This window comes from Rhamphochromis sp. 'chilingali' (assembly GCF_963969265.1).
Source record: "Rhamphochromis sp. 'chilingali' genome assembly, chromosome: 2".
Classification (NCBI taxonomy): Eukaryota; Metazoa; Chordata; class Actinopteri; order Cichliformes; family Cichlidae; genus Rhamphochromis; species Rhamphochromis sp. 'chilingali'.
In genome coordinates this window covers 40,278,915-40,296,965 of record NC_137930.1, presented here as the reverse complement: position 1 = coordinate 40,296,965, position 18,051 = coordinate 40,278,915, and the positions used below count along the sequence as shown (strand labels likewise).

Below are 18,051 nucleotides of genomic sequence, written 5' to 3'. Positions count from 1 at the left end.
CTGTACTTGTCTATGAACTTTGAAAGCTGTTAGGCTGAAGGAGTCCTTCAGGCTGGTTGGACATTGGTTTAGAGGATTTCTTAAGTTCTGCCATGTTGTGACTGCTGGAGACAGTCTGTTGCTAATCTTGCTGCTATCTTTCACAGCTTCATAAATCTCTGTCATATATGAAGTCATGGATGATATCATCAGTATGATTACCTGAACAGGTTAGTTTCAGGATTTGGTAAGAAGAATCTGTCGTTGCACAACCCCTCAAAGGAGATGTGGATAGAACACACTCAGGTGTAATCAACCATGCAGATGTGCGTGAGGAGCGTCGCTTTTCTATAGAAACAGCTGAGCCACAGTCCAGATGTTCACAGAAAACAGCTGCTTCTTTCAGGGTCCAGGAATCATGAGAGCCACACAATGGTCTCCATCCTGCCAGATGTTTTAACTCCAGTGTACCTGCACAGCGACTGGGTCCTCCTACCAGCCTGACATCATTATCTGAAGAGAAAGCAGAGAGGAGCAGAGAGTCATCAGTAAAAGAATAAAGTGAGTTTGACCAGATCAAAGCTGCAGCTCCTCTTCTACCTGAGCAGGTGAGTCCAACAGCTTTGCCAGGTGAGCAGCTGTTTCTAGCTGAGCCTGAGCTTCTACAGTCCAGGAGAGCAGACTCATGGCCTCCACACTGGAACTCTTTGCTCCACACTGAAGCCTCCACTTCTTCATAGAGCGCCCCCTGGAGGACCGAAGGAGGCCCACAGCCGAGCTGCCTACAGACCACCTCTGCATCCTGCTGGTCAAAGTCAGCTTCACACACTGAGGACCAGCTCTGGTTAGACTTCACCTCCAGTCTGCCTGAACACAGACTGGAACCATTCAGCAGCCTGACAGAGTCTGGAGACATCAGAGAAGATCAAACAGAGAGATCAGAGACAGCAGACACACAAGAAAAAGATGGCAGCAAACAACTATTCACTGACTCAACCTCAGCACAACTCAACATGACTTCATCATTAATGATAATAATAATAATAATGGATTGCATTTATATAGCACTTTTCTAGACACTCAAAGCACTTTACAATTCCATTATTCATTCACTCTCACATTCACACACTGGTGAAGGCAAGCTACAGTTGTAGTCACAGGTGCCCTGGAGCAGACTGACAGAAGCGAGGCTGCCATATCGCGCCATCAGCCAAAACCAGTAGGCAGTAGGGTGAAGTGTCTTGCCCAAGGACACAACAACCAGTACAGACAGAGCTGGGGATCAAACCGACAACCTTCCGGTTACAAGAGAAGCTTCCCAACCCCCTGAACCACGGTCACCCCCATTAACAACAGAACACATCTTTATAACAGCACACACTGGAGACATGTTAGCATAACAGTTAGATTTCATAATAAAACAGCTGTAGTTGCAGGCCCAGCCTACTGGTTCCCTTTGTGGATGTGTAGTATTGTCCCTTTTTCTTGTGGAACCAGTAAAATTGGTGCAGCTGATGCAGGGACATAACATGGCCAGAGAGACAAATTTGTTGACATATTATATTTTATGTTTCTTTATTTTCCTTTTGGTGGTGATGTTGTATTGTCTGTGTAAATGCTCATTTGATGGTTTTATTCCCAATTCTCCTTCCTATCTTTGTCTTGCCTTGAATATTGTTCTATGAACCCAGTACCCAAAAAGAGACGGTCTGAATCTCTCATCTTCTGAGTAGGCAGTGCACAGCTAGAATAGAGCCAGGGGGTGATGGGACTCGTACTGTTCCAACTCCTTCTATCTTCCATTTTTATTCAATTCTATTTTTTTAAGTGCCAAAAAAAGTGCCACTCCCACCCACACTACCAACCAGGATCCACAAGGAGTAGTGGAGTCTGCCACGATGACAATATCTTGAACATCAAAACTTTTCTTGTTCTTTGACCACCACTGTCATTCCTGCAACAATGCTACAGTACACAGTTTTCTACCTTCTACCTCACACAAAAGGGTTTGTAATCATTTATCATCCACTCTTTGTGCTCCCACAGTATCCTAATTACTTATGAATGTGACGTAGAATGAAAGTAGAGACATGAGGAATCACTGGATGTTTCATATCATCAAGCTAATTAATTAAGCCTTTCCCCAACTCTGAAAAATTAATTCTCGATTACTAGACCAAGCTTATAGAGACGAATGCTTTCCTTTCCTCCCATTCTGTATTTCAAACCAGATATTTCATCACCAAACCTTTTTAATAGTTAATGATGGCACGCCTTGCATCTTGTGTATCAAAGGATAAACACCAGCCATCCAACGTCGCCTGAAAGCTTTTAATATATTTTTCAAAAGTATTTGTTGATATATTTAGGCCACTTCATGGCCCAACATATCCTGGACTTCATAGCGCGGCAGTGGGTGTGGATAATTTTGCGGAAAAAACGGCAGACAGCTGAAACGGAGCGGCCGAAGAGTAAACTTTCAAAATTAAGTACCGAATATTGTGTCACTTATTTATGTGCGAATGTTAAATAACGAAGAACATTAAAACATTACTGTTGGCCACATGTCGGCAAAGTTATGTGACATTAGTGATGTTTGTACTTTCTGTGTTAACCTGGTTTTAAAGCCTTTAAAATATACGCCGTTCAATAGTTGGCCTTAATCTTACAGAGATTGTGATGATTTCATGGATAATTAAAGTCAGTCATATATCCACAAACACAACAAGCTAAAAGTCAGTGATGCTGCTCTGTTTGCAGTCCTGAATATCACAGCACAAGCAGGATTCACTGCACTGTTAATGTTAGCTATGTTATATTGCTGCCTCTGTTCGGTGGTGTCGAGCCAAACGGACTTTAACGTGTGTTTAAACGAGCTGACGGTTCACTCGTTAAGCTGAAAGAAAGATGCTTTAATCACAGGAGTCACACATGTGTCCACTGTACCATCTGGGAACTCTTCTTGTTTAGCACTCGTAATAACACAAACACTAAATCCTCCTGTTTGTAGCAGTGTGTACACCTGAGACTGTCACCTGTCTGTCTGTCCTGCACTCTCTCTCTGTTTCTTTCTCTCTGATTGTGTAATAAAAGTATGAACATGTATTTATAAGTCACACTTGTGTTTGAATCCTGCAGCTTATCACACATTTGATTTCCATGTGTGACAACTGCAAGTGTCCAGAGTGAGGACAGACTGAGGGACCCACTGCTGCACATCTGTGAGGCTTTGCACCCCTGATGATCCACCAGGACAAACTCAGCAGTGTGTGAGGAAGAGGAGGAGGAAGAGCCAGCAGCAGCTGACAGATGGAGAGAATAGACAGACTGTTCCCTGTTTGTGAAGGACTGCTAGAAAAGTTTAAAATAACTAATTGTCTGTCCTGAATCAGTCTTATTAGGTAATATTCAAATAATTTGATCATTCCAGTGTTTTCAGTGTGGGAGAAAGTACTCAGGGCCTTCAAGTTACACACTATGAAAGGCAGCAACAAGTTTAATGTTCAGAAACCTAAAGTATGTATCAGCAGCAGAATGGAACTAAAAATAAATGTTTGTTTCAGTTCTATGAAGCTTTGAGTATTTTTGATTAGTAGCACTGCTGTGTTTGTTGCATCATATTGCTGTAATTGTTTATATGCTTTATATATTCTGAGGTAAGTTGATCTATAGTGTTACATAATATTCTATAAGGATGTTATGTGTTTGTATACTTTCTGCCCAGTTTGACCCATTTAGCAGAAGTCAGCCTGTTTAAGGCTCTGATATCTATTCTGTATGACTTAAAGCAGTTATGACATGGTCTGATTTTCTCACCCAATAAAGGAATATTAAAAGAAAAATATTTGTCTCTGATATATAATACATCTATATATACACTGTAACAGACACTTCTCTTTGAGTGAAGATTTAAGGTGATAGGAAATATAAATAAATGCAACTTGAATCTTTACTGAAGCTCAGTATTTGACACAGAGTTCAAGCTCACTGTTGTAATAACTAATAATAATTTATATAATAACTTTTTTTTTCCTTTTTTTTGCCTGTCCCGTTTGGCTCCTTTGCCATCAGAATTATTGTCTAAAGGTGGAGAAAGATGCCCAACGGATTTACTTTACCAAATTGACCATCCCAGCCTTGCCATAATGGTCCATTTGATTCACCTTTTATTGTTTATTTTATTTTCACTTGCTGAATACGGGACAGACTTGACTGGGGGAAAGAAAGAGGGAATTTATATATTTATATAATAACTTTAAAATTGGCCATATTATATTTACATTACCAAAGTGAGATGATGTCATGATCCTGGGTCTGTTGACCCAGCGTTTTGAGTATTAGTTTATGTAAGCCCTTCAGGTTTCCTAAGTTCATTTGTTATCATGCCTAGGTGTTTCTAGTTCTTATTATTTCCCCCTCGTGTTTCCAACTATGTTAAGTCTCCCCTGCTCTTCATGTGTTTCATGTCTGTGTCTTACGTTGTCAAGTTCGGGTTGTCATGTCTATGTCTCATTATGTTTCCTGTTTTATTGTGAAGAGGTCTGGTGTTTCTGTGTTCATCGTGTTCAGTTTTACTCTCCCACCGTGACGTCGTTATGTTCATGTGTCAGCTGTTTCTCCATGTGTTGCCACTTTCCTCATTATCCTCCTGTGTCTATTTAGTGTGTGTGCTTTCAGTCATTCTTTGTCAGGTCGTCTGCTCATCCATGTCTCATCTCCAGGTATCTCTGTCAGTTCACTGTGGTTAAGGTTTTTCATGTTTTGTTATTAGTTCACCCAGTTTAGGTTATTGTTTTAGTTTTCATCAGTGCCCTATTATTTTGTACCCTCGTTGCTAGCCTCAATAAATGGCTTGTTTTGTTAATCCACACCATGTTTTGGTCTGCGTTTGAGTCCTCCTCTGCAACACATACGGTCTGCCCCAGCCAGACCGTGACAGATGACTTTAGTCTCATGAACAACATTAGCTAATTGTTATTAACTAGCTAATCTTAAATGACTGTTCAGTACAGAAATGAAGCCCAACAATTATGTTTTTACAGTCCTGTGGTCTCAGCCTCAGATACTCAAAAAAATCTATCAGAGCTCATGTAAAAACAAACAAACAAATGAACAAAAGATTTTCTCCTTCATTTCTGTCAAACAAAGCTGTATGAAAAATTTCCAGCTGTTAGTATCATGGTTGCTAGGCAACCTGGGCAGCGCGACGGAGGCTAGACCGTCCCATTTCACAATCCTACAACCCTCGCACTTCTGGCCTTAGCGGTGTTTGAGTACGCGGCCCTTGTGGACTGTTAAGGCTGCGTACTTAAAGGCTGCAGACCCTGAATTGGGATACAGCCCTACAGCTCATCAGGCTAGTCGGGGGAGCAACGCTTGCACTGCCGGTGTTCTGGGAATCCATCCTACCTGAAAAAACATCCTAGCCAATGTTTCTGCGCAGACGTGGCGCATTCGCACAAAACCAACGCCAAATTGACTTCTTTTTCTCTCACCCATCCGGAATACTTGTTAAGGTTATGGTTTCAAGTTTAGAGTAGGATGGTTTCTCAGAACAGGCTCCTCAACGCAGCCGGATTCCCAGTCTTTCCAACAGCCAGCTGTGGTGAGTAAAAAGGACATCGGTTTTGTCACTGAACTGTGAGACAGCTAATGCTGCTGCCCCGGCCTGTAGCTCAGTTCGCTGTAGCTCAGCCGGCAACTCGGCTGTCTCTATCCTCTGCTGAACACTCGGGGGAGTTTAGTCTGCCAGCAGAGGATTGCGGAACGCTACCAGGGCTGGAATGGACTGACTGCTCTGCACAGCCCCAGCCGCTGCTTCATAAGCCTACTTCACCTACATCACTTCACCTACCTGTTGGTGCTGCAAATCCACCCAATCTAGCACCTGCAGCCGCCACACCACCATCACCATCGGCTCTACCACCTGCAGCTGCAGCGCCCGAGCAGGAGATCAGCATGCCCGGGGACCCACTCTGCCCAAGCAGTAGGTCAGCGCGCCGGAGGGACCCACTCTGCTCGAGCACGAGATGAGCATGCCAGCGGGACCTGCGTAGGGCGCGCAAGTTCCTGGTGTCAGCAAGGAAGTTTTGCCATCGTGGGCGGCCGCCAGAGCTGCAAGGCTGCCACCGGACCAGGGGCAGGCTGCCCGTGCTGCTACGCCGCTACCCCTGGAACCGTGGTAGGCCACCGGACCTGTGACACTGCCGCCGGATCCGGGGCATGCCGCCGGAGGTGCAACGCCGCCACTCAACCATAATATTCTATTAGAGTGATTAGAGCATGCTGTTGGTATTACAGGCACTGCACTCCAGTGATTTGTATCATGTCTATCTAATAGACTCCAGTTTGTTAATGTAGATAGTACATGACTTAATAATTGATCATCAAATCGATTTACTCTGCCTTACAGAAACCTGGTTGCAGCCGGATGATTATGTTAGTTTAAACGAATCAACACCCCCGAGTCATTCTAACTATCAGAAATCTCAAAGCACAGTGGCAGCAATTTTTCACACCAGCCTATTAATTAACGAAAGCCTGATGCTTAGCCTTGTCCACCCCAGCTGTAAAACTCAGAAACCAGTCTTACTTGTTATCATATATCGTCCACCTTGGCCTTACACGAAGTTTCTGTCTGATTTCTCAGACTTTTTATCTGATTTAGTTCTCAGCTCAGATAAAATAATTATTGTGGGTGATTTTAACATCCATGTAGACGCTAAAAATGACAGCCTCAACATGGCATTTAATCTGTTATTAGACTCAATTGGCTTCTCTCAAAATGTAAAAGAACCCACCCACCACTTTAATCACACTCTAGATCTTGTTCTATCATATGGCATAGAAGCTGAACATTTAACAGTGTTTCCTGAAAACCCTCTCCTGTCTGATCATTTCCTGATAACATTTACATTTACAGTAATTGATTACACAGCAGTGGAGAGTAGACTTCATCACAGTAGATGTCTTTCTGAAAGCGCTGTAACTAAGTTTAAGAATATAATCCACCCACTGTTATCATCTTCAATGACCTGTACCAACATAGAGCAGAGCAGCTATCTGAACGCTACCCCAACAGAGGTCGATTATCTTGTTAATAATTTTACCTCCTCACTGCGTACGACTCTGGATACTGTAGCTCCTGTGAAAACTAAGGTCTAGGGATGGGTATCGTTTAGGTTTTATCCGATACCAGTACCAAACCGGTACTTTTGAAACGGTGCCGGTGCTTAAACGGTGCTTAAAGAATCAAGAACAAAAACTTTGTCCAAAAACCTCTCATGTTTAGCTGTTTTTTGTAAAAAGATAACAATGTTAGCCTTTTCTGCAGCTATAGGGCATATATGGTATCACTCTTGGCTGGAAGCAGTGCTTAAACAATGGAAAAATACCAACTTTGTCCAAAAACCTCTCATGTTTAACTGTTTTTCACTTTTTCTTTGGCCATTTTAGCCTTTTTGGCCAGGGTGAAGGGAGTATCTGCCATCAAACAAGAAGACAGCCGCATGTAGCTATGATGATGTTTGCTAGTTCACCTTACGTGCATTAATGTAATAACGTGGTTAGCCTACTCAACGTAAATTACACACGAACAACATTAAGCTACTCACGCAGAGAAGAACGGCTGCTGCTGCCATCATCATCCGTCATCATTTCTGCTACACTGGCAGGGCTAGGGGCCAGGACTCTCCTCTTTGGTTTCTTGGGGGATGTTGCTAACTCTGGGTCCGATAACAGGCACCACACCCGCAGTAGATGTGCTCGGTGTGAGGTCTCGCAGCAAGCTATCAAATACGGCACATTTCTCGGCTTTTAAAAAAACGCTATGCGTCGCCAGGTGTTTCATCAGATTCGAGGTGTTACCTCCTTTGCACAGTATCACCTTAAAGCACTTGTTGCAGGCTGCTGAGTTTGTATCTTTTGCTGTGAAGTACAGCCAGACTTTGACCGCTTCGCCTTGGGCATTTTTAATCTGTAGCTCTGCTCTAAAAGAACGTACGTACCTGGACCCGCCTACTACGCTCGCAAAGGTAAAATGATTGGCTAGAATTCAAAGTGTGTGACATCTCAGGAAAAAAAAGCACCAAAATGTGCGCTGCTTTTCGGTCTGGTTACTACCGTTTATGTCAGAACCGGTGCCATAATGGCACCGGATATCGGTACCCATCCCTACTAAGGTCTCTAATCAGAAGTACCTGACTCCGTGGTATAATTCTCAAACACGTAGCCTAAAGCAGATGACTCGTAAGCTGGAGAGGAAATGGCGTGTCACAAATTTAGAGGATCATCATTTAGCCTGGAGAAATAGTTTGCTGCTTTATAAGAAAGCCCTCCGCAAAGCCAGAACATCTTACTATTTGTCACTGATTGAAGAAAATGAGAACAACCCCAGGTTTGTCTTCAGCACTGTAGCCAGGCTGACCAAAAGTCAGAGCACTGTTGAGCCAACCATCCCTTTAACACTAATTAGTAATGACTTCATGAACTTCTTCACAAATAAAAATTTTATCATTAGAGAAAAAAATTACCAATAATCATCCAACAGATGTAATATTATCTACAGCTACTCTTAGTACCATTGATGTTAAGTTAGACTCTTTTTCTCCAATTGATCTTTCTGAGTTAACTTCAATAATTACTTCCTCCAAACCATCAACGTGTCTTTTAGACCCCATTCCTACAAAACTGCTCAAAGAAGTCCTGCCATTAATTAATGCTTCAATCTTAAATATGATCAACCTATCTCTAATGATCGGCTATGTACCACAGGCCTTCAAGCTAGCTGTAGTCAAACCTTTACTCAAAAAGCCATCTCTAGACCCAGCAGTCTTAGCTAATTATAGGCCAATCTCCAACCTTCCTTTCATATCAAAAATCCTTGAAAGAGTAGTTGTCAAACAGCTAACAGATCATCTGCAGAGAAATGGTTTATTTGAAGAGTTTCAGTCAGGTTTCAGAGCTCATCACAGCACAGAAACAGCTTTAGTGAAGGTTACAAATGATCTTCTTATGGCCTCAGACAGGGGACTCATCTCTGTGCTTGTCCTGCTAGACCTCAGTGCAGTGTTCGATACTGTCGATCATAATATCCTATTAGAGCGATTAGAACATGCTGTAGGTATTACAGGTACTGCACTGCAGTGGTTTGTATCATATCTATCTAATAGACTCCAAGTTGTACATGTAAATGCAGAGTCCTCTTCACACACTAAGGTCAGTTATGGTGTTCCACAGGGTTTGGTGCTAGGACCAATTCTATTTACATTATACATGCTTCCCTTAGGCAGCATCATTAGAAGACTTAGCATAATTTTTCACTGCTATGCAGATGACACCCAGCTCTATCTGTCCATGAAGCCAGATAACACACCAATTAGTTAAACTGCAGGAATGTCTTAAAGACATAAAGACCTGGATGGCCGCTAACTTTCTGCTTCTTAATTCAGATAAAACTGAGGTTATTGTACTCGGCCATAGAAATATGGTATCTAACCAGATTCTTCCTCTGGATGGCATTACCTTGGCCTCCAGTAACGCTGTGAGGAACCTAGGAGTCATTTTTGACCAGGATATGTCCTTCAATGCACATATTAAACAAATATGTAAGACTGCTTTCTTCCATTTCCACTACATCTCTAGAAATATCCTGTCTCTTAGTGACGCTGAAAAACTAGACCATGCATTTATTACTTCCAGGCTGGACTACTGTAATTCTTTATTATCAGGATGTCCTAAAAACTCGCTGAAAAGCCTTCAGTTAATCCAAAATGCTGCAGCAAGAGTCCTGACAGAGACTAGAAAGAGAGAGCATAAGCATATTTCTCCTGTTTTGGCTTCCCTTCATTGGCTTCCTGTTAAATCCAGAATTGAATTCAAAATCCTGCTCCTCACATACAAGGTCTTAAATAATCAGGCCCCATCTTATGTTAATGACCTTGTAGTACCATACCACCCTATTAGAGCACTTTGCTCTCACACTGCAGGCTTACTTGTTGTTCCTAGAGTATTTAAAAGTAGAATGGGAGGGAGAGCCTTCAGTTTTCAGGCCCCTCTTCTGTGGAACCAGCTTCCAGTTTGGATTCGGGAGACAGACACTATCTCTACTTTCAAGATTAGGCTTAAAACTTTCCTTTTTGCTAAAGCATATAGTTAGGGCTGGACCAGGTGACCCTGAATCCTCCCTTAGTTATGCTGCAATAGACGTAGGCTGCCGGGGATTCCCATGATGCATTGAGTTTTTCCTTTCCAGTCACCTTTCTCACTCAGTATGTGTTAATAGACCTCTCTGCATTGAATCATATCTGTTCTTAACCTCTGTCTCTCTTCCACAGCATGTCTTTATCCTGTCTTTCTTCTCTCACCCTAACTAGTGGCGACAGATGGCCGCCCCTCCCTGAGCCTGGTTCTGCCGGAGGTTTCTTCCTGTTAAAAGGGAGTTTTTCCTTCCCACTGTCGCCAAAGTGCTTGCTCATAGGGGGTCATATGATTGTTGGGTTTTTCTCTGTACCTATGAAGCGCTTTGAGGGGACTTTTGTTGTGATTTGGTGCTATATAAATAAAATTGAATTGAATTGAATTGAATTAGATGGAGAGTTCTCTTCATACACTAAGTTTAATTATGGAGTTCCAGTGGAGTTCAGTGCTAGGACCAATTCTGTTTACATTATACATGCTTCCCTTAGGCAGTATCATCAGAAGGCATAGCGTACATTTTCACTGCTATGCAGATGATTTATTACTTCAAGATGTCCTAAAAACTCTCAACTCTGGATAGTCAGATAAGATATACCAGAACACCAATGTGCATTTTTAAAGGAACAGAAAGTGAAAGTCTACAACAAAGAGAGCACACAGTCATGGATAATATCTTCAACATAATTACCTGAGCAGGTGAGTTTCAGGATGTAGTCAAGCTGATCTGATATTGCACAATCCCTATTGGACAGAGGAGTTTTGGACACAATACAGGAAGACCTGATCAACCACACAAATTTGTATGAGGACTGTGCCGCTTCCATAGAAACAGCTGAGCCACAGTCCAGTTGTTCACACACAACAGCTGCTGCCTTCAGGGTCCAGGAATCATCAGAGTACCCCATTGGTCTCCATTCTCTAAGATGTTTTAACTCCAGTGTACCTGCACAGCGACTGGGTCCTCCTACCAGCCTGACATCATCAGACTCTGAACAGAAAGCAGAGAGTCATCAATAAACAAATAAAGTGAGTTTGAGCCAGATCAAAGCTGCAGCTCCTCTTCTACCTGAGCAGGTGAGTCCAACAGCTTTGCCAGGTGAGCAGCTGTTTCTAGCTGAGCCTGAGCTTCTACAGTCCAGGAGAGCAGACTCATGGCCTCCACACTGGAACTCTTTGCTCGACACTGAAGCCTCCACTTCTCCATAGAGCGCCCCCTGGAGGACCGAAGGAGGCCCACAGCCAAACTCCCTGCAGACCACCTCTGCATCCTTCTGGTCAAAGTCAGCTTCACACACTGAGGACCAGCTCTGGTTAGACTTCACCTCCAGTCTGCCTGAACACGGACTGGAACCATTCAGCAGCCTGACAGAGTCTGGAGACATCAGAGAAGATCAAACAGAGAGATCAGAGACAGCAGACACACAAGAAAAAGATGGCAGCAAACAACTATTCACTGATTCAACCTCAGCACAACTCCAAGATGACACTGGAAACATGTTAGCATCACAGTTAGATTTCATAATAAAAAAAAAGCTGTAGTTGCAGCCCCAGCCTACTGGTTCCCTTTGTGGATGTGTAGTATTGTCCCTTTTTCTTGTGGAACCAGTAAAATCGGTGCAGCTGATGGAGGGACATGACATGGCCAGAGAGACAAATTTGTTGACATATTATATTTTACGTTTCTTTATTTTCCTTTTGATGATGATAGTGTATTATCCATCTATTTAAGCGCTCATTTGATGGTTTTATTCACAAATCTCCTTCCTGTTTTCATCTTCCCTCAACATTTGTTCTGTGAAACCAGTACCCCAAAAGACACGGTCAGATAGAAAGCAGCAAGATACACAGAGCTTTTTTTCTTTTTTAATAAAGCAGCAAACTATTTCTCCAGGCTAATTGATGGTCTTCTAAATTTGTAATACACAATTTCCTCTCCAGCTTATGAGTTATCTGCTTTAAGGTCTGCATTTGAGGGTTTATACCTATGGAACGCCAGGACTGCCATAATGAATTAATTAAATACACCATTAAATAATTAATTAAATGTGGCAATAATTAATTAAAATTGGAATTAATTAATTAAATAAATAGTTATGACACATGTAATTAATTAATTATTGACACATTTAATTAATTATTTATGTATTTCACATTTTAATTAATTATTGACACATTTAATTAATTATTGACACATTTAATTAATTATTTAATGATATATTTATTTATTTCATTTTGGCAGTCCTGGCGCCTGGCTCTCGTCATGAAATAATTTTATCTGTCAGCCTCACCCATCAAACTCAGGGGGCGGGGTTAACGCTGCCCATGCAGCTTCTCTAACATTTGATTGGTTGCCGTGCAAAGTAAGTCAAAACAGGTCGATCCTAGATAATCGATTGCTTGTGTAGACTTGGGGCAGCCAGGTATCCCAGAATGCAGATCAAATCACAAGCAGCAATGGTGGTGGTGTAGTTTTAAAATACCCCGTTTTTCTGTCACCAGCTACACTTTTAACAGTGTTTTAGCCGCGAATGTCGCGCCGTATGTCTGGTCAGGTTGTCAACATAGAACATGCTTGCAAAAGTGCTCAGATGTTTTCAGAGATTTCACTAGCTCTGCTAACAGTTAGCATGCAGAGTGCACCGAGGGGGTACATTAACCGGTTTGTTTACATATTCCACTCTCCGTGTTCCACATGTTGCATTCGCAGATTCTCATTTTCACCGAATGATCGTCTCTTTCCGCCTGGTCTTGTGTCTCTGTGCTTCTGTAACATAAAGAACGAGCTGACATTTTTCTCACGAAACCAGCGATCAGCTCAGCAGACCCTCAGTTTACCTGCATGCATCCTCCTCCTCATCTGTCAGCTGTTTAACACCTGCTGCTAATTCAAGAAACACGCCTAGTTACCTGGTGATAGTCACAGTTTAACTGGGCAGCCGGTGCTCGATATAACGCAATGTCAGCGCATTTTTCTGCACAAGATAAGTAAATATAGTGTTTTCCCCGAGCGCAGAGCTGCTGGAGCTTGTTTCCTTACAGAGCACTTTATAGGCGAGCCAGCTTTATCAGCGGCTGATGTCCAATCACCGGCACACAGCTTTGAAACCTCAGCTGAGTTTTAGCTCTCAGTGGTTAAACGCTGGACTTCATTCACTCAGGTTCTGTCTGTCGGGTCACGTTTACTTCGCTGTTTTATTTACAACTGAGCAAATCGGTTTGGCTGAGGTTAAAGTTACGTTTCATAACTGCATAGTTTCACAGACGTTTAATGGTTCACTGGCACATGTGTGAGACTGAACTATCATCTAAATATCATCTGTTTTTTAATAGTTATTCAACTGTATTCTAAGCACCAGCTGTCTGTTAGAATGTGATTTTTTTTCTCTCTCTGTTGGCAGAGGTATAAAAAATGCGCAGGAAAATCTGACATGCATGGCGAACTTCACCGACGATATTTAGGGAGGAATAAACACACATCAAACATAAATGAACCATTTGCCTGTCTCCATAATTGAGAGAATTTTCTCTTCTTATGTCAACACTCTCTCTCTTTTTTTTTTCTTTTTTTTTTGCTTTTTCGGTCATGTTATGTTTACCTGTCAAAGGCTTGTTACAAACTATGAAACACATCGTGCAGACTTCTGGATGTTAGAAGAAAACGAATACTGCTCATGAATGAGACTAAAGGCAGGAAGGTGTCCTTTAAAACTAAACATGTTAATAGGACCTCCCTGTTTATATCATAGTTTAAGATATAGCACGTGTATTTCAGTAATAGCCTGCTGAGGCCACTATACGTGCTGGCCTCATATCAAATGTGAAGGCAGACTGAGTCTATGTTTGACGTTTGTTTATATCTAATCTTCCTTTTCAAACATTTAAACAGCAGCGAGTCTGCAGCTGAGGGAATACAAACTCAAATTGTCGGAACAGGTTTGCTCGTTTCTTGGATTCATTTGGTGATTTATTAAATGTATAACTGTTATTCTAATCTGCTGCTGAGTCTCTTACACTTTTCTTTATGCTGTATATTTTCATGTCTCTGGAATAGTTGGCAGTTAGATAGTCAGCTGGGAAACTTTGTGTTAACTCATGGAGCTGAGGATATCGTGGATATGCTGACCTCGCTGCGTGGTGTACAGAGCGAGGTCAGCATGATTAATATTCACAATAAAAATATTAGCCGAACATCATGAAGTCTGTATGTGTTTCATAGTGTCGAACAACCTTTGTACAGTTAAAGCCAGCAGTTACTACATGACGGAAACACCAACGTTATCTCTTTTATGTGTTTATACACAGGTCACGCTGATTACTGAACAAAAACCCAAAGATCAGATGTTAAACAGATTTATTTGCTCTCTCTCCTCCTTAAACATGTTTTTAATGTTAGTTAGAATTCAGAATTGGCGACTGAAACACGTAGGACACATAAGAACATCAGGAAATAAAACACCGATAAATATAACCTCAGTAAAAGAAGTCAGCGGGGGTTACTACAGCTGTGTACCGGGGCCTGCGCTTTGTCGGTGGGATTGCTTGCGAGGCGAGCGGGTCTATCCCACGCTTTGCCGTGAGACTGGGACGACATCTCCGAAATCATCGAAACACTTTTGCAAAGAGGCTGTATCTTGACAAACCGACCAGACACATGAAGATTAAACCACTACATTCTCGGCTAAAAAAATATTAAAACGGTATTTGGTAACACACAAACAGGGTTTTTCAAAGCTCAGTTCTGTTAGCTTCCACATGCCGGTTGTTGTGTGCTAGAAACAATGGCCACCAGGCCAAAGCAATGGTTTTGACTCGATCAGCGTTAACCCCGCCCCCTGAGTTTGATGGGTGAGGCTGACAGATAAAATTATTTCATGATGAGAGCCAGGCGCCAGGACTGCCAAAATGAAATAAATAAATATATCATTAAATAATTAATTAAATGTGTCAATAATTAATTAAATGTGTCAATAATTAATTCAAATGTGAAATACATAAATAATTAATTAAATATGTCAATAATTAATTAATTAAATGTGTCAATAATTAATTAAAACGTGAAATACATAAATAATTAATTAAATGTGTCAATAATTAATTAATTACATATATCATAACTATTTATTTAATTAATTAATTCCAATTTTAATTAATTATTGACACATTTAATTAATTATTTAATGGTGTATTTAATTAATTCATTATGGCAGTCCTGGCGTTCCATATATACCTGGAAGTCAAGTGCAACCCCAATTCCCAATGAAGTTGGGACATTGTGTAAAATGTAAATAAATGCATCAACACTACATATGAGCGGGCGGAGGGAGGTTTTGGAGTCTTCTCACACCCCCGTTCTCTGTGACCTGCTGGAGCGGGGGGGCCGGGAGGAGGAGTTGGCCGTCCGACTGGAGTGTGGGGCCTGCGGAGTCGGGGCGGTCTGCTTCTTCCCACCGCAGGGAAAAAGGGTAACACCACCTGGGTCTGGGTGCAGTTCCCCCCTCCAGGGGCAAAGGTACCTAGACCCGGTTTGTAGAGTACGCTTGGGGAGTGTGATCGTGTGTACAGCGTCTCTTTATGTCTGTCTCCACGTTGGGTGAGTGTTGAGTAATTGCATATGAGAGCATGAGGGTGGGAATGGATGTTTGTGTCTGTGTGTGCCTGTATGTCTGTGTCTATATGTCAGGTTGGGTATCAGACGCCACCTCTCTGGGGACATCTCAGGCCCTTTAAGGGATGGAGGCCTATCTCCCCCCACCACTTCCCCTGCCAGTGGCGGACTCCCTCAGACATCGGTGCGTTGGTGGTTCTTTGTGTCCGGGGGTGGGCGCCCAGGTACACACCGGCTCACTCCTTGGTGGCTGCTTATCGGGGCCTGGAGCCTGGGGCTTCCTCGGGCCACTTTGGGGGTGGGGTGCCCTTGGCCTCTCGGCCTGGGGCTCGGTCATTCTGGCGCAGCTGGCTGCCGGCGGAGCTCACGGGTACGTCACTGCAACCCCCCCTGGCTTCTGCTCCGCGGCTGCTGGGTGAGCCCTCATCTGGGACTCTCCTCAGCTCTTTCTGGGACAGTGGCGCGACTGCCCCTCTGTTGGTCTTCCTTGGTCTCTTGTGTTCTGGGGGCCTCTGGATGTCTGGAGTCTTGATCTCCTCCATACCTGCTTCATGCCCTGGAGGACGGGTCTGTGGCTCCCCACACCCTCTAGCAGATCATTACATGAAGGAACCTTTTAAAAACAAGCGCGTCCATGCTCACAGGTGTACACACGGGTGATCACACCCACAAACGACACCCTTTTTGGCTCCTACCTCAAAGCACATTGTGTTCTGTTGATCTTATGTGCTGCACAATAATGTTTAATATTTAGTATTTACTATTATATTCCCATATATCATTGTGATGTTGTTTATTGTATTGCTCTCGTTTCCTTCTGCTTGTTTTCTTTTTTCTTTCTCAACAGGTGATCCAGGTGATTGATATATGCATTTTTTTGTGTCTGCTTACTTAGTTGGTTTTTGTTTTTTTGCCCTTTATCCCTGTCCCTTTTCTCCGCTGTTTCCCCCCCCCCCCCCCCCCCCCCCCCCGCTTCCTTTCTCCCTTTTCTTTTCCTCATTCAAGTCTGTCTGAAAATAAAATAAATAAATAAAATAAACAATAAAAGGTGAATCAAATAGACCATTACGGCAAGGCTGGGATGGTCAATTTGGTAAAGTAAATCTGTTGGGTATCTTTCCTCGCCTTTAGACAATAATTCTGATGGCAAAAGAACCAAACGGGACAGGCAAAAAAAAAAAAATGTAAATAAAAACAGAATACAGTGGTCCTTTCCAACGTATATTCAATTGAATACACTAGAAAGACAAGATATCTGTCTTCAAACTAACAAACTTTATTATTGTTTTGTGTTATTTTGAATTTGATGCCTGCAACCTGTTCCAAAAAAGCTGGGACAGGGGCAGCAAAAGACTGAGAAAGTTGAGGAATGTTCAAAAAACACCTGTTTTAAACATTCCACAGGTGAACAGCTTAATTGTCATGGTATAAAAGGAGCATCCCCAATAGTCTGAGATGTTCACAAGCAAGTATGGGGTGAGGTTCACCATTTTGTGAACAACTGATTGGACAAATTCAGCAGTTTAAGAACAATGTTTCTCAACGAACAATTGCAAAGAATCTAGGGATTTCATGATCAACTGTCCATAATATAATCAAAAGATCCAGAGAATGTGAAGAAATCTCTGCACGCAAGATGCAAAGCCGAATACCAACACTGGATGCCCGTGACCTTTGATCCCTTAGGCGCATTAAAAACCGACATCACTCTGTAAAGGATATTACCACATGGGCTAAGGAATACTTCAGAAAACCATTGTCAGTTAACCTAGTTCATCGCTACATCTACAGTGCAAGTGCAAGTTAAAACTCTACCATGCAAAGCAAAAGCCATATATCAACAACACCCAGAAACACTGCCAGCTTCTCTGGGCCTGAACCCATCCGAGATGGACTGATGCAATATAAATGTGTGCTGTGGTCTGACAAGTCCACATTTCCAATTGTTTTTGGAACTGATAGATGTCGTGGCCTCTGAACCAAAGAGTAAATGGGTCACCCGAATTGTTATCAACGCAAGTTTAAAAGCCAGCATCTGAGATGGTATTGGGGGTGTGTTAGTGCCCATGGCATGGGTAACTTGCACATCTGTGAAGGCACCATTAATGCTGTAAGGCAGCAGTCCCCAACCTTTTTTGCACCACGGACCGGTTTATGCCCGACAATATTTTCATGGACCGGCCTTTAAGGTGTCGCGGATAAATACAACAAAATAAAACTAGTACCGGTACCGAAAAAAAGAAAATTTATTCATAACACACGTGAAAAGA

General features: G+C 42.4%; 1 protein-coding gene across 4 annotated transcripts in view; it reads right to left on the bottom strand.

Moving 5' to 3' along the window:
• Window positions 1–18,051, bottom strand: part of LOC308392604 (scavenger receptor cysteine-rich type 1 protein M160-like) — a 61,563-nt gene that overhangs the window by 5,766 nt on the left and 37,746 nt on the right. For 2 of the 4 annotated variants that reach the window (XM_080875689.1, XM_080875690.1), the window contains 4 exons: window positions 11,243–11,548; window positions 10,865–11,164; window positions 580–885; window positions 202–492 (listed from right to left, as the gene is read on the bottom strand). In XM_080875689.1, the coding sequence (XP_080731815.1) occupies window positions 202–492; window positions 580–885; window positions 10,865–11,164; window positions 11,243–11,548 (1,203 nt within the window). Of the gene's footprint in view, window positions 1–201; window positions 493–579; window positions 886–10,864; window positions 11,165–11,242; window positions 11,549–18,051 lie in introns of those variants that run through there. The other 2 variants (XM_080875692.1, XM_080875691.1) reach the window with 2 other exon arrangements.